Source organism: Solanum dulcamara, chromosome 8 (assembly GCF_947179165.1).
Source record: "Solanum dulcamara chromosome 8, daSolDulc1.2, whole genome shotgun sequence".
Lineage (NCBI taxonomy): Eukaryota > Viridiplantae > Streptophyta > Magnoliopsida > Solanales > Solanaceae > Solanum > Solanum dulcamara.
Genome location: NC_077244.1, coordinates 56,867,997 through 56,885,399, shown reverse-complemented (window position 1 = coordinate 56,885,399; position 17,403 = coordinate 56,867,997). Strand labels below are relative to the sequence as shown.

Sequence of the window (17,403 nt, the reverse complement as noted above, 5' to 3'; positions counted from 1 at the left end):
AGAAATGGTGACATTGAAAGTGAGGAGTTTCAAAATGGAGATGACAATGAATTTTTGAAGAAAAAAGAAGAAAGAGAAAAAATAATAAGGAAAAAAAATAAAAATAATAAGAAAAATAAGAAAATATATTTTATAACAAAAGACTTGTATAAATAAAATTATATTCATTATTTTAGTCTTTAAGATAATGCATACACTCTTTATGTCAGATGGATAAAAAATTATATAATAGTATTAGTTCAAAATTATTTAGGGAATAATAAAATGCCCGAATAGTTAAGATGTTTTTTTAAAAATTCAAAACAACTTTAAGGGTGTTTTCTCCCTTAACATCTTATGTTGTCCACTCGAATACTCTTATTAAATTGAAAAAAAATGATAATACGAGTAAATCATAAGAAATAATGTTCCATGTAAAATATGTAGTGACTAACTACTTGTGGGAACGTAGAGAAGCAAGCAGGGGATCTTTTATCGCACAACGAATAACAAAAGAAGAAGAAAAGGGCGGATATAGATAAAAAGAGAACCACACGGCCAAAACATCGCACAGAGATAGCTGAGTTAAGACTTAACTCCAGCATTTCTCTCGCTTTGATTTCATTTCAAATCAATTCTGGAAATTTTGAGAATGTTAACGGTAAAACATACCGCTGCCGCCCTTCGATTCTCCGCCGTGAACTTCGATACCACTTCCCGCCGGTTATCTCATTCCCCAAGCTCCTTCATCCCTCCTAGGTACTGCTACTTCTTACTTGCAGAACACTTTCAATTTTTATGGTTTTTCTATTGATTGTAGACTTCTGTTGCAGAGATAAATTTGGAAATTGTGCTGGAAGAAAAACGTGCAAGGGAAAAAATGGAATTAAAGCAACTGCAAAAGATCATTTTAGCTCGGGTTCTGAGCCAGTAAAAGCGAAGCAGTCGAGCTATCATCCATCTGAGGACATTGGGGACCCGGAACTAATGGAGAATGAGGAAGCTCAACTCAAGCCAGCTGAATTTACAAGGACAATTATTGAGGTTAAAATGATGTTTTTGCAAAACAAACTTATTCATCAAACACAATGTAGCTTTCAGCTGATGTGTATGGCTTCTAATTGTTGCTTTCTAATCTCGATGATATGATGAACTTGTTGTTTGTGCCTTGAATTCTGTGAATCCAAATTTTATTAGATGTTCTTGTAGGTTTGCAGCACACTTGGGATTTATAAAAGGGGTTGTAATTAGAGAACTTCCTACTATTCTTCTTATTCATAATAGGAAACTATCTCTGCTTATGTTACAGTCTTCTCCAGCTAGTCAACCCGCAATTTTTTCGCAATAAACACATTATTTCCTCCCCTTAAAAACTTAAGAAGAATAGAATTTACTGCGGACCATGCAATATGCTTTCCTGTCTTATGCTTTTAGTCAATGAAGCTGTCAGGCGTCCAATTATCGTCAGAAATGGACTCTTAGGAACTCTAAATGACAGGGCATTGTCCACAGGATCTCAGTCACTTTCTGATACATCCTGCCCCTACAGCATCAATATTCTTTGTAGTTCATGAGCAAATATAATCTAGTCTGCTGATCATTATGGATGGTGGTTGTCTATGGTAGCTGATATATTGATGTTATCACTTGATTTCTAGGTAAATAGCAAAGCAACACTCATGTTTTCAAGTGCAATCAGTGATGTAATGCATGCAAATATTTTCTGGCCAGATTTGCCTTACACGACTGATGAACTTGGAAGTAAGATGCACAGTTCTTTTTATTAGCATATTTTGCTCAGGCTAATAATTTGCTTCGTAGTGGTTTAGTGGCATATTCGATCCTTGAAGGTTTTTATGTTTTCCCTTTCTATCAGATGTCTACTTTCAAGTAAAGAATGATGAAGATGTTCTGAAAAATCCGACAACTGAAGAAAACGTTGTGGTATGGAACATTTAAACTAAGAAATTAAGTTAATTTTCATCTTTAGGTGTTTTTGTATTGTTTTAGTGGATGTATTATTTTGCTTTTTCTTTATTTTCTGGCAATTAATTTTGATATAGTATACTGTCACTACTGGGGCCTTTCAAATGATTCTGCTTCATTTGTGGGATAAGTGGATAACTGTTTCTGGATCACGTAGGCATTTTCCTGTTTGATTATTCTGATTAAACTTTTATTGAGTTTCCTTATATCTCACGGTCGTTTTCCCCATTTTGATAAATACAGGAAACATGAATCATGACATAACAACTCATGGTCTTTAATAGCCCAAATCTAATGCTTCACAAGTTTATCCATCAGAAGAGAGAAAATTATTTTTAATATGGTAGTATCTTGATTATGAATTTTATGACCATCTTCCTATAGAAGGGTTCTTCTGTTGCATTGGTGTATAGTGTGGAACTTTGCTTTTATCACTTTATTTTGGAATCCAATTATCTTTTAAAAGCTCTTTCTTTTTGAGAGATATAATAGAAATGCTTAAGAAAATGTGAGGAAGCTGTGTTACAGCCAGATAGTAAAACCTACCATCAAGTCGCATAATTCTACTTTCCATAATTGTATGGAGATGCACTAATGAAAAGTTAAATAAAAGGGGTTCTCGGATGACAACTTCCACAGATATACTATAAGAAAAGTATTTGGTTTTCTCCGAAGGCTTACTTGATTTCCAATAAAATGCAGCAAGTAATTATTGGCCTAGATACATCCGAAATGCAGAGTGAGATGGAGTCATCAGGTCAATCCGAAATTGATTACCATATAGATGAATTTGATGACGAGGATATCGATATTGATGATGAAGACGATATTGACGACGACGACGACGATGATGATGATGACGACGATGACGATGATGATGATGATGAAGCGGTATTACTGGTTTTAAATGGTTTACTTCTCAAATATAACTGCTATTCTGTCCATCATTGTTGGTAAATATACTTGTTTGCAGGATTGGGTTTCTGTTCTTGATGATGAAGAGGATCAGAGTGGGGATCCTGACTTGGAGGATTGGGCTACATTAGAGACGATGCGATCTTCTCATCCGATACACTTTGCCCAACAAATTAGTGAGGTAATTGTCCTTGTGATAAATTTATGCAATGAGGTTATAAGAGTGAGAACTATCAATTTGAGTTCCTATTCAGTAAAATCAGCAGATCATGTTACATTTTGTTTTCCAGATGTGTGGCATATAACTTTTTGTATCTGCCATGGAGAATAGTAGTCAAACATTTATTTTTGTGGTCTATATTTGCTGCTCAGGTTGTGACAGATGATCCGATAGATTTTATGGATCAGCCTCCAGCAGGTCTTGTTATTCAGGGCCTTCTAAGGCCAGCTTTTCTTGAAGAGCACACCACCATTCCAAAGCAGATATCTGAACATAAATCAAATGATGCTGGTATAGAACAAATGGAACAAGTGGCAGAACATAAGCAAAATGGTAGTGTTCAAATCAATGGCCACAAACATGAGAGTGAATCTTCACAAGATAACCCAAGTTGTCCAAAGGAATTGGAGAAGGATGAAACCCTTGGAAATGGAACTTCATTTTACAAGCTAGAGATGATTAAAATTCAGTTAATTTCTTCACAAGGGCAGCAAGTAAGTTTTGTAGGTTTATCATTTATGAGGTTCAACCTTGAATTTGTTGATCAGTATTTCAATACTTACCTTGCCTGACATCCCAAAAATTTTCTTCATTAAGTACAGAGAATTTTGGACTTGATAATCTCAGAGGGGTTACAGTGGGTGGCACGGGAAGCAACTATAAGTGTGTGACACCTTATTTGTTTAGTCGAAAAAGAAAAATGTCACAAGAAAAGACCATACTATTATTCCGAGCTAGTTGAGAAAATGGTATTCTTTTCACGTGTCTGCAGTTGTTGCATGCAAAGATGAAAGTTAGTTTAAAAACTAACACCAGAAGAAGAACAGGAGGTGTTCTGTGTCATGATAGACTTTTGATGACATGGTGATACACTCTGAGATTGGCTACCAAGCTGATTCATGTGGACAAGTTCCATGGGATGCTTTCTTGTCAGTGCCGAATCAGCTAATATACATGAATACAGTGACTCATTAGTCATTATCATCCACATTATTTTGTATTTCACACATGTGTGTTATATGTCATGTCTGCATCTTCAATTCTTCACACTAGAATATTTTTGATGGTTTAGAAAAGCTTGACAATTTTTGCAATTGTGAGATTCCTGGGAATCTACCCTCAGTATTCATGTCATTCAATTTTATGTTTTCTAATGATGTGCACAGATCTTAGTTGAGTTAGAAGATTTTAGTCAAGCTAGACCTGATGCAATAGCGCATTCGGCTGCCAATATTATATCGCGGCTTAAAGCTGTAGGAGAAAAAACCACGCAGGCTCTCAGATCTCTCTGTTGGAAATGCAAGGGAATTCAAGTGGAGGTATGACCAATCTCAATTTCCCTAGATATGTTCTAGATGATTAGACTTTGTTGTCTTCCCTTCTTTTCGATAATTTGATGCTTTACAATCCATCAAATAGTTTGCATTTTTCATTAGTCAACAGCCAAGTAAAATAGTAGAACGCAAAAGATGCAACTCTTTTTCCCCCTTTCCCCAAACCTCCTTTCCTTCTACTGATGAATTAACTTGCATATATTACCAAAAAAAAAAAAGAATTAACTTGCATAAGTCAGTACTTCCCAAATATTGGAGCCATCTTTTTTTTTTATGGTAGACAACCGATGAATTTTTATAGTTCCCTACATTGATGAATTGAAACTAATCTGCTGCTTTTGTATGCTCCCAACACCTACTTGATGCTATTGTTGTTAATTAAATATGCTTTCTTACACATGTGTGCAGACATTGTTTAATTTCTTGTTTCTGATGTTTTGTTGCTTATTTGTTTATTGTTATTTTTTGAATACGAGAACATACCCTTCTTGCAGTCTGTTTGATGTATTAACAAGGAACTGTAAGACTTGAACCTCATCACTGTTTAGTGTGATGTCCCACCAAGTAATTCGTCTTATTTCTTTTTGTCTTGTATGACAGGAAGTGGTTCTGATAGGTGTAGACAGCCTTGGTTTTGACCTGAGAGTTTGCTCTGGAGCACAAATTCAGACACTGCGCTTTTCCTTTAATAAGCGGGTATGATACTTATAGTACTTATGATTTGTTTTTGAGATTCAAACTTCATTTTCCAGTGTCCCTGCATATTCGCTGCATTCAATTGAATTGCTGTCAATGTGAGTTACTATGTCTTTGACACGGGTCTGATATTCAGGCTTTGTGTACATGTAAAACCACTTACAGGGTATCTGGAATATTTATTATCTGAATCAAATGGATAGAAGTGCAACATGTTTCTACATATTTCTCATGCTTGCTATTTTAAACCCTATAGCTTTTCTGGTTTTAGAGTATCACTTTCTACTACTTCCAAGTTCCTAGATAGTAACTTTTTTATTTTTATCTGAGCAAGTAAAAAGTTTCACCATGAAAACATAGCACATATTCATTCTTCAGTGCCATTGCTTTTGCTCAAGGTGTGTGTGGAAATAGTAATGGAATGTTCTATTTACAGGCCACCTCGGAGTACAGTGCCGAAAGACAATTAAACGATCTTCTGTATCCAAGGGTCCACCATAAGTTACATCAAAAGAAAGAAACTCACCAAGCTGAATCATGAAAAAAAAAAAGTTTAGATTTTGTCGTACTTCTGGCTCAAAATTGTATATAGACAGAATATATACTCTTTGATTCATCCCATTAGAATTATTTATTCAGTGGAGTTCATAACTACTCGGTTCTCCCTTTACTACTGTTGTAACTTGTAACCTCAATTTGTTCTAGTCAAGTTCAATTCAAATGCAATTTTGGTTAATACATTTTTTTTTAAAATCTTTGTTGTGCTAGATTCTTGCGAAGCTTATGCCATAAACAGTTGGCCTACATATTAATTGTCTTAGTGCAATTAGCTACTCATGCTCCACATTACTTCAACTTTTACTGATGCAGTTTCTTCCCATGTCAAGATTTTCTTTTTTAAGGACGCAGAGCCTGCAATAGTTTTAAATTAAAAATTGGATCGATACCATTTTCATATCACAAAACTTCAATAAAATGTATAAAAGAACCACATTAAAAAGATGTAAGACTGTTTGATACACCACATTAATCTGCCTTGCCATCTTATTGAGACAGAGAAACAAGCACTACAGAGAAAATAAACCTTTATCATCTCTTATTATTGTTATTTGTATAGCCACACAGAACTAATTAACTATAGTTAATGACTTTTCATGTAAGTCTCATATGCCAATTGAGCTGTGAGGAGGTCAACAACAGCAGAACCAACTGATTTAAACACAGTAATTTCTTCAGCAGTTGATCTCCCATTCTGTTCTCCCTTGATCAATTCCAATAAGTCCCCAACAATATCATTCCTTGTAATAATCCCTCTCTCAAATGCACCCACCAGCTCCCCTGCCTCTACCAAAGCAGCTTCATTATCAACAAACACTTTCCCTCTCTTCAACGCTTCATCATCGCACTCCCTCATCGAATGCTTAAACGATCCAACCAAATCCAAATGCGCCCCTTCTTTAAGCTTCTTCCCCTTCACCAATGGCGTCTCCGAATTAGTCGCACAACTCACAATATCTCCCAATCCCACAACCTCATCAAGAGACCCATTACTCTCAAAACTCACCCCTTCAAACCCACCTTCACTTTGCAAATTTTCGATCACCCTTTTTGCCTTATCAGCAGTTCTGTTCCAGACTATCACTTTCTTCAAATTTGGCCTAACTGTCAGATGTGCCTTGATCAAATGTGGCGCTAAAGTACCAGCACCAATCATCAAAAGGGTCTCAGAATCTTGTCGTGATAAGAATTTTGAAGCTAAAGCCGAGGTGCAAGCAGTTCGATAGACAGTGAGTTCAGTGGCATCCATAGTGGCTAAAGTTTGTCCGGTAATGGAATTGAAAAGAACATAACTGGCATGAACCCCAGGTAAATTTTGGGTGGAGTTATTGGGATGGTAAGTGACTAGCTTAACCCCGATATAAGGAAGTGAAGGGGAACGAGACCAAGAAGGCATGAGGAGGAGAGAAGTAGAAGGGCTTGTTTGGTGAGCATGGCGAAGTGGGGATTCAATGGTGGAAGTGAAGGTGGGGAGGGAAGATTGAAGGTGGTCGACGAGGGTTTTGTGGGTGAAAAGGGTGTGGAGAGTGGCGGTGGAGATGAAGACTGGTGGTGTTGCCATGGTGGATTGGAGATTTTCTTCTCTGGCGGAAAAAATGGAATTGGTGGACTTTGTAGGACGGATTTGCAGGAGAAATGCACTCCTACTTTGGGGAGGGTAAGCATTAACACAAATGGCTGCTTTTAGGCCACCATTTATATTAGTATAAAAAGGACAAATTGGAAATTCCACGAAAATCCGCTCATGCTATCCTTCAAAAACACATCGGGTAAATCTGCTCATATAGAATAGCATACGGATCACACATAGATCACACATGAGGTGTTGATCATATTAGTTAATTTCGCTGCGATGAACTTGACTAATAAGAAATCAAGTGGGGGAGATTTTCTGATATTTTATGTCATACCTGTCTTACCAACTTAGTCGATTGAGAAAAGACAAGATTAAATTTGATTTTTAATCTCCTTTATGAAATATCTCACTATATTTTTAACTTTTAAAGAGAGAGAATTTATTTCGGTGGTTGACCGAACTCTAAGTTGTTTGGTCACAAAATTATTTACTTTTTTTTGAAATTATCTTTTTGTTACAAAATTTTTAAATTCAAGTAGTTGGATTTCAAATTTGTAGAAGTGTTACAAATATGTTTTTAACTCCATCTATATAAATTTCAAATAAAGTATTCTCTTTTTTTTTTGAAAAAAATTATAACTTCAGATTTTATAAATTAAAAAATATTTGAAAATCGCCTATTAAAGACTGGCCTGAAAAAAACTGTATAAATATGGCCTACTTGAAATCAAATGTAGGATCTTTACTTTATAGTGGACTTTAGAAATTACATGGGCAAGTATCTCAACCAAATCAAATGGTTCCCTAATTCCTATATTCAAAATTGGACAATTTAATTTTTCTAATTTTACAACCAAACAAAAAATGTTTTAACTTCAATAGAAGGCTGATTATATTCCATTTTTCATCTGATTTTCTTTTCATTATCGGAATTATTTTTTTAGTTATGGTAGAATAACTACTTAGAGAAATTAGCATTGGCACCTACGCTTGCAATTGCATACAAATCCACTCTTTCTGAGTGAAAATATTAATTTATGTGTACGACTACGCTACATATCATATTTAAGTTGTCAATTGACGTTAATAAGATTATTTTTTGACACAAATATGAGAAATTCAATCAGACTTAGGTGAAGAATTTGAAGGAAACCATCCACGACGCATAAGTATTTTGTGTAGGAACAAAACTTGATCATCAACTAATCTATCATAAAATATCAACATTGATCTCATTTTTTTCCTAACTAGATAAGTAGGTAACATCTAGGAAGAGATAATTACCACGTTATTCAATTTGTGTCTTGCAAGATTCATCTCTTTGCCTCTAAGATAATTAATCGTAAATGGACACTTCAATTGGCCGAGACTTATTGATGCTACACAAGGTTGTACGAAAATGATCGACCTTCATGATCACTTATTCGAGCCTGTCTGGATCGACTGAATTTAAGTATTTTTTAAGTTTCAAGTGCTGAAAAGTTTTAGTATGGTTTAAGTGTTGTCCTGTATTTAATATAGTAAAATTGTAAAACAAAAATACTTTTAAGATGAAAAGAAAAAAGAGTATCAAAATTCACAGAATTAATTGTATATCCTTAAGAAATTTGATCTACTCACTGCACCCGAGGTTATGGATTATTTTATCACAAGATAAAACGGATAAACTATTAAAGAAATAGTGGTACCTCAAACTTCAATAATTTCAGCGAACTCAAAGTCAGCAACGAAATCACACAAAGATTCAACTTTGTTTGTAAGAAAATATATGTAGAAGAGGGAGAAATTAAACTAAAAAAATTGAGGGAGAAAACCCCTCTATTTATAGCCAACAAAGGGTAGTATGAAAATGTGTTAATTGTGTCGTATCAGAGAGGTCACAACCCTTTGGAAAAGGGACAACCTTTCAGAAAGGTCGCAACCCTTTGGAAAGTCGCAACCCTTCATTTTTCATTAACACCTTTAAAACCTAACAATCCCCCACATGAATGAGAAATGACTATTATTAAACATATGCATGAAAAAATTGTGAGATTCATAAATAAGAATTAATTGCATCTAGATAAGTATGTTTCCCTTTGAACTTTCCATAGTGAACATATATCAGATATACTTGGTCAATCGATAGATTTGATAACTTTGAACCGTCGAGCTTTTGTGTATATCTAGACAACATAAGTCACATAATTAACCCTTTAACTGTGTTTGGTTCTAATTATTTTGTTCGTTTCATCCATGAACACTTTTCAATTCATAAGGACGTAGAGAACTGGCCTTACTGGATTTTCCTTGAAGAAACTTACACTTCACACTTACATATGTGATTTCTAAATGTGTTATCTTGTAGATACACCATTTGATATATCCTGTATCAAACTTAAAAATTATTAAAAGGTCCTAATGTCTTATCCTTGTTACTGAAAATTGTCTCATCATGAGAACGGACCATAAAAATATTTATTTTGACAATGTTGAACCATCATCAATGACTTTGTTTGATCTCCTTGAACCTAGATCTTGGGATCTCCAGTCTTCTATGTAGAGTTACCACCTCGATAATTTATCCTCGGCTGTAGTCTTATTTTCGTTGATAATCTTTCAACTCTGTCTCTAGTTAGACATTTCGTAAGTGGATACGACAAATTATCCTTTAACTTTGCATAGTCAATTGTGATAATTCCACTAGAGAGTAATTATCTAACGGTATTTTATCTTCGTCATATGTGATGAGACTTACCGTTATACGTAACGGTCTCAGCCTTTTCTATTGCAACTTGACTATCACAATATATGCATAGATGAGCCATTGATTTGGGCAAAAATGGAATATCTTCTAAGAAATTTTGGAGCCATTCATCTTCTTCACTGACCTTGTCTAATCCTACAAACTCAGACTCCATTATAGAGAGAGCTATTGTAACGACCTGTCCCCGTCGTTAGATATAAGCCAATAGAGAAGAATTTCGGGCAGAAAACTTCGGATAGTAACTTTGAAAATTTTTAGCATAGGCCAGACTTAGACGAATTCTGAGTCAGGTAAGGTATAGGATGGTAATGTAAATTGTGGGAGATCAAATGTATGATTTATTTGGATAGGATAATAGCCAAGAATATACAGAGCATTTATGGCTTCGTAAAATCGCATTAGGACAAGTAAAACTCTCAAAATTGGATTTGGCGTGAAGAGTATATTTTAATACGTCTTTGGAAAAGGGTGTGTTGTGAAATAGGGACTTGGAGCTCAAACTTCGAGCTCACTTTTTACGTGCAACTCACCAGAGCTGGATTTCTCCCGCCAGAGCGAGGTAGTCACCTTAAAGACGGGAAAAAACTCCAGAACGGTTATTTTGACTCCCACTTCGTTCTTAAGAGACCAGAAGTGACCTAAGGTGCATCCTTGCTAAAATCCACTATATTTTGTGTCTAAGGTAAGCAATTCACTCCCTTATTTCGGAATCAATTTGATTCCTGGAACCTAGAAACTATGGTTGATAATCATTGGGGAGGGTTTGAACTGAAATTAATAGTGGAAATTAGCCCTAGGATGGGTTAGGATCATGGGTTTTGGCCTTGAGTAAGAATTGAGTTATAATTCTTGTGAATTAGGCTATTTTATTGATCCTTGTGTATATGTGATTTGTTTTAGACCAAGAACTAGCAGAAAGAACCCAAAAAAGGAAAGCTCTTGCACTTTAAGGTTGTTGAAGATCGAATTCGAGATTGGTCTTGGTTTTATATCCCGCATGTGTTTCATATACTAGTTAAATTGCTTTATGATATGCATATATGTATATGAGTAGGGAAATATGCTAGATTATATGTGATATGATCATTTGCTGGCCTGTTGTGTGATAAACCTATGCTTGTTGATAAAATGTTGAGTATTGTATGCAATTATGGCTGGTTGTATGATTGAGATCGGGTGTCATGTTTTGAAACATATTTGAATCAGGTATCACGTTTCGATACATACTTGGATTGGGTGTCACGTTTCGATACAAAGTTGAATGTTTGTATATCCCATGAGAGAACCCTTTTGTGAAGTTATATCATATTGAAGTTATAGAACTGTGATCTTGCTTAACCAAAGGCAGAGCAAGTGTAGTATCAGTACACAAAAATAACAGTGTACTGGTAGGATCATTTAGCCAGTAAGAGGATCATAGAGTAAAGTCAACATGACAAACATACATATACAGAATAAGTTAACCAATCTCATCTCTAACAATATTCAGCAAGATCACAGTTCTATAACTTATTCTGTATATGTATGTTTGTCATGTTGACTTTACTCTATGATCCTCTTCTGAATATTGTTGGAGATGAGATTGGTTAACTTATTTTGTATATGTATGTTTGTCATGTTGACTTTACTCTATGATCCTCTTACTGGCTAAATGATCCTACCAGTACACTGTTATTTTTGTGTACTGATACTACACTTGCTCTGCCTTTGGTTAAGTACAGGGCATATTCAGCCGGCTGCGGAGAGACCTTGCTTAGAAGAGTAGAAACATTATTCAAGTCCAAGGGTGAGCTATTCTGTCATGCTTCCGTGGACTTTCTCATTTGCCTTAGTCCTTCGTCTGGAACTCAGATATTCAGACACTATTATTTTCATTAATGAATTATTTTAGGGTTGTATTTTCCTTTTCTAGACTTGTTCATATTTAGAGTTATGTGTTTATTTCTGCATATTTTGGGTTGATAACTAGATAGCTTCTGAGTTTATGAGAACTCAGCATTTATTCTTGATTTAAACCTATTTTTCAATCTTTAAACTTTAGTATACTTCGCAATTTTTATTGTTGGGCTGTTGAAAATGGTTCTTCCACAGAAGGGTTAGTGTGGGTGCCAGTCACGGAGGTTCAGAGTTGTGACAAAGTTGGTATCAGAGTCTAGGTTCATTGATCTCATCGTACCAAAATGAGTCTAGTAGATTCTTGTGAAACTATACGGAGATGTCTGTAATTTTTTCCGAGAGGCTACAGGATTTTTAGATAAAGTTTTATTGCCTTATTTCCTTTGTGTTATAATGTGATTCCAATTGGTATCTGGTAATCCAAATTGGTATCTAACCTCTTTCACTCTCTTATCTGTAGATGATCAAAACTCAATATAACGGTGCAAAGCCTGTAGCTCTAGTAGAGCTAGAGGAAAAGCCCGTTGTTCGAGGGAGAAACTGAGGTAGAAGAAGGGGTAGAGGGAGAGCAGCACCCGTAAGGGTGGAAGTTCCTATTGAGTAGGTGTTGGTAGGTGAGGCCTCTCCTACTCCCCAGAATGAGTTAAAGAGAGAGGTAGAAGTTGGAGAGGAAGAAGAGCATGCTGAATAGGAGGAAGACACCCAGACTTAGGTTGCTGGTATTCCCCTCTGGACCCCATACTAGCTCAGCCAATCATGAATTTATTGAGTGGGTTGGCTGGCACTAGAGCCATTCCCACCATGCCTGCAACACCAGCTTCTGTTGTGCATCCTGTTGCTACTGCAGCTAAGCTAGTAGATGAGGTGGTAGGCACTGATGTCTTCTTCAGACCACTCATAGGTCCAGTAATTACCGTTACTGAGCATGAAATGCTCACCAAGTTCCTAAAACTCAAACCTCTAGTCTTCTATGGTACCAAAAATGAAGAGGCTTATGAGTTTATTCTTAATTGGTATGAGAGGTTGCACAAGTTGGGTATAGTGCACCAATATGGAGTATAGTTTGTGATATTTTATTTGTAGGGTGAGGCCAAGCTGTGATGGAGGGCTTATGTAGAGTGTCATTCCCCCATATTGGCCCTACTTACTTGGGTTCAGTTTCATGCCCTATTCCTAAAAACGTATGTGCCTTGTACTTTGAGGGATAGAAAGAAAGATGAGTTTATGGCCCTAGAACAGGGAGGGTTATTAGTGGATACTTATGAGGCCAAGTTTCATATTTTGTCGCGGTATGCTACTCAGCTGGTCACCACAGAGGAGGAGAGGATGAGGTTGTTTGTGAAGGATTTGAACCCTAAGTTGCAGGTACTATCTATCCATATGACTTCGTCAGGCAGGAGTTTCAACGAAGTCACAAACTTTGTTAAGAAGGTTGAAGGGGTGAGACGATATTGGCAAGCTAAAACTTTGGCTAAGAAGCCCAAGAGCACAGTTAACTTCTAAGAATCTTATTCCAGAGGGTCAGGCGGGCCGATAATTACATCCCGGCCAATTCAGTCAGCGTTACCCTCTTTTACTGGCAGTTTTTCAGGTACTCTACAACAACATCCGATCCATGAGGGCCAGGAAGCATCATTCCCAAGTAGCTGCCCGTCTTTTAATCGTGGCTAGTTTAATTATGGAGAGTCAAGACATATACGGAGGGATTGTCCTCACTCCTACGGGACAGTTTCAGCACCCCAGCAGGCCTGAGCAGTAGTACCAGCAGTTGGGGGAGCAATGGTAAAGGACGTCCACAAGATGTGTGAGTAGGAAATCCGAAAGATCGTGGGACTGAGGTAATGGTAGTGCAGGTTGAGGAGAAGCCTATCCAGGCAGAGAGGTAGCCTGTTAGAATGACCAGGCTCAATTTTATGCATTTCCTGGCAAGACCGAGGCAGATACGTCTAATGCAGTGATCACAGGTACTATTCTTGTCTTTGACCGGATAGCTACTGTTTTGTTTGATCAAGGTTCTACTTATTTTTATGTGTCTGTGAAGTATGTCTTGGGTTTTGATGCAATGTGTGATACCCTAGATGCCTCTGTTCATGTTTTTACCTCTGTTGAAGAGTCAGTTATAGTCACTCATGTTTATCGTACTTGTTCTGTGGTATTTATGGGATACCAAACTTGGATTGACTTAGTGATTTTTAGACATGACAAATTTTTATATGATCTTAGGTATGACTTGGTTATCCCCCTATTTTGTGGTACTTAATTGTAATATAAAAATTCTGGCTTTAGAGATCCCAGGGAGGGAAAGGTTAGAGTGGAAATGGGTGTACAAGCCTAAGCTAGCCAAGGTCATATCTTTTCTCCAAGCTAGAAAAATAGTGAAGCAGGGTTGTTTGGCCTATTTGGCCCATATCCAGAATGTGGATGTAGAGTCTCCTTCTATTGAGTTTATTCCAGTAGTATGTGAATTTTTAAAAGTGTTCCCTTCAGACTTGTCCGGTATACCTCTGATCGAGATATAGATTTCTACATTGACTTAGAGCCGGATACTCATCTAATTTCCATTCCTTCCTACCATATGGCACCGACAGAGTTGAGAGAGCTTAAGGCTTAGATCCAGGAGCTTTTTGATAAGGGGTTCATTCATCCTAGTACTTTCTCTTGAAATGCTCTGGTGTTGTTTGTCAAGAAACAAATGGTAGTATGAGAATGTACATTGACTACAGACAACTGAATAAGGTTACCATCAGAAATATATACCCTTTGCCTCGTATTGATGACCTTTTTGACCAGTTGCAAGGTGCTCTAGTCTTCTCAAAGATTGATCTCAGTTCTGGGTATCATCAGTTGAAAGGACTTAAATTTGAGATAGTACAGGAGGATGGAGTTGCTCAAAGATTATGATGTTACTATCCAGGATCATCCAGGTAAGGCTAATGTGGTGGCAGACTCATTAAGCTGGAAACCGGTTAGCATGGGCGGTCTAGCCTGTTTGGTAGCCCTTAAGCGGCCTCTGGCTAGAGAAATTCAGGCTTTGGAGGCCAGGTTCATGAGGCTAGGCATCTCAGAGAAATGTGGGATGATGCTCTGAGTTGATCTAACGCCCACTTTTATAGAAGAGATCAAGACCAAGCAGTTTGAGGAAGTTAACTTAAATGAAATTAGAGAAAAAATGTTGATGGGCAAGGCTCAAGACTCAACACTTAATGTAGTGGGGTGCTCCACTTTAGGGGAAGGATTTGTTTTCCCCGGGTAGATGGACTAATTCAGAAAATTATGTCTGAATCTCATGGTTCACGATACTCTATTCATCCTGGAGTGACTAAGATGTATCAAGACTTGAAACGGTTATATTGGTGGTCGGGTATGAAGAAAGACATAAATAAATATGTAGCCAAGTATCAAAACTACCAACAGATGAAATATGAGCACCAAAGACCTGCAAGTTTGCTTCAAAGAATGTTCATTCCTAAATGAAAGTGAGAGAGAATAGCCATGGACTTCATGGTGGGACTTCCCAAGACTTTGGAGAAGTATGAATCTATTTGGGTGGTGGTTGACAGGTTAACAAAGTCAGCACATTTTATCCCTATTAGAGTGGACTACAATGCACAACAGCTGGTCAGGATTTATGTGAAAGAGATAGTAAAGTTGTACGGGGTGCCCCTTTCTATCATTTTAGACTGTGGTATGCAATTCACTTCCAAATTTTGGGGAAAGTTGCATGAAGAGTTGGGAACTCAACTCACTTTCAACACCTCTTTCCATCCATAGATAGATGGACAATTAGAGAGGACTATCTAAGTGTTGGAGGACATGTTGAGGGCATGTGTGATCGACTTTGGGGGACATTGGGATAAGTTTTTGCCCTTATATGAGTTCTCCTATGAAAATAGCTACTACTCCAACATCAAGATGACACAATTTGAAGTACTTTATGGGAGGGGATGCAGGTCTCTCATAGGGTGGTTTGAAGCTGGAGAAGTAGAGCCATTAGGGGTAGACTTAGTGAGGAATGCTCAGGATAAGGTAAGGAGCATCCAAGCTAAGCTTCTAGCGACTCAAAGTCATCAAAATGAGTATGCTGACCGCAAGGTAAGGGATATGACATTCAAGGCTGGTGAGCAAGTACTTCTAAAAGTGTCACCCGTTAAAGGGGTGTGAGATTTGGCAAGAAGGGCAAACTCAGTGCTCGCTATATTGGCCCTTTTGAGATTCTTGACCGTGTAGGGCTAGCGGCGTACAGATTGGCCTTGCCACCTAGCTTTTTTGGATTACACCCAGTGTTCTATTTATCAATGCTAAAGAAGTATTATAGGAATGGGGACTACATTATTAAATGGGACTCAGTGTTATTAGATAAGATACTTCCGTATGAGGAAGAGCCAATTGCTATCCTTGATCGTGATGTCCGAAATTCGAGGACTAAAGAGATTAATATGGTTAAAGTTCAATAGAAACATCGCTCGATAGATGAATCTATTTGGAAGATTGAGAAGGGCATGCAAGACAAGTATCCTCAATTGTTCGACGAAACAGGTACTACTTTATCTCTACATTAGCTATTTTTTCTCTAGTTAGTCACTTGAGAACGAGTGATGGGTAAATTGATATCTATTATAACGTCATGTCCTCGTCATTAGGCATAGGCCAATGTAGAAGGATTTTGGGCCAGAAAACTTTGGGTATTTACTTCAAAAAAATTTAGCATAGGCTAGACTTGGACGAATTCTGAGTAAGGTAAGGTCTAGGGTGATAACGTGAATGGTAGGAGATCGAATCTCTGATTTATTTGGATAAGATGATATCCAAGACGGTATGAAGTATTTTGGACTTCACAAAATCGCATTTGGGAGAGTAAAACTCTCAAAATTTAATTTAGCGTGAAGGGTATATTTTTATACATCTTTGGAAAGGTGTATGTTGTGAAATGGGGACTTGGATCTTAAACTCCAAGCTCACTGTTTCCTTCCAACCCACCAAAGCGGGATGGTCCGCTAGAGTGGGCAGTCGCAACTTAAAGATGGGGAAAAACTCTAGAACAGTTATTTTGACTACCACTTCGTTCTTAAGAGACAAGAAGCGATCTAGGGCGAATCCTTATTGAAATCCACCATATTTTGCATATAAGGTACACAATTCACTTTCTTATTTTGTAATTTGATTCCCGGAACCTAGAAATTATGATTGGTAATCATTGGGGGAGGGTTTGAACTTAAACTAATGGTGGAAATTAGCCCTAGGATGAGGCTAAGATCATATGTGTTATAACCCATATTTTGCATATTTGGACATTTTGGGATAATTGTAACAAGTTAAGGATAATGTTATATTTTGATCTTGCTTGATACATAAGTTGTTTATGAAAATTTTGGATGTGGAAATACTAAAAAAGGTTAAGGGCAAAATTGGAATTTCAAAAAAAACTTAGTTTCATGAAAACTTATGGACTAAGTGATTGGGCTTGGAAGAATAAAAAAAAAGAGGCCCAAACAAAAGA

General features: G+C 37.0%; 2 protein-coding genes across 2 annotated transcripts; one reads left to right on the top strand and one right to left on the bottom strand.

Moving 5' to 3' along the window:
* The first annotated feature begins 501 nt into the window (after positions 1-501).
* Positions 502-5,870, top strand: LOC129900883 (uncharacterized protein At3g49140-like). Its single transcript, XM_055975962.1, has 10 exons — positions 502-738; positions 813-1,023; positions 1,638-1,740; positions 1,856-1,923; positions 2,668-2,856; positions 2,939-3,061; positions 3,253-3,594; positions 4,267-4,419; positions 5,035-5,130; positions 5,567-5,870. The coding sequence occupies exons 1-10, from the start codon at positions 632-634 to the stop codon at positions 5,669-5,671; spliced, it is 1,497 nt and encodes a 498-aa protein (XP_055831937.1). The 5' UTR covers positions 502-631; the 3' UTR covers positions 5,672-5,870.
* A 236-nt stretch (positions 5,871-6,106) lies between these two features.
* LOC129901238 (protein SAR DEFICIENT 4) lies at positions 6,107-7,510 on the bottom strand. Its single transcript, XM_055976368.1, has one exon. The coding sequence runs from the start codon at positions 7,247-7,249 to the stop codon at positions 6,272-6,274; it is 978 nt and encodes a 325-aa protein (XP_055832343.1). The 5' UTR covers positions 7,250-7,510; the 3' UTR covers positions 6,107-6,271.
* Between the last annotated feature and the right edge of the window lie 9,893 nt (positions 7,511-17,403).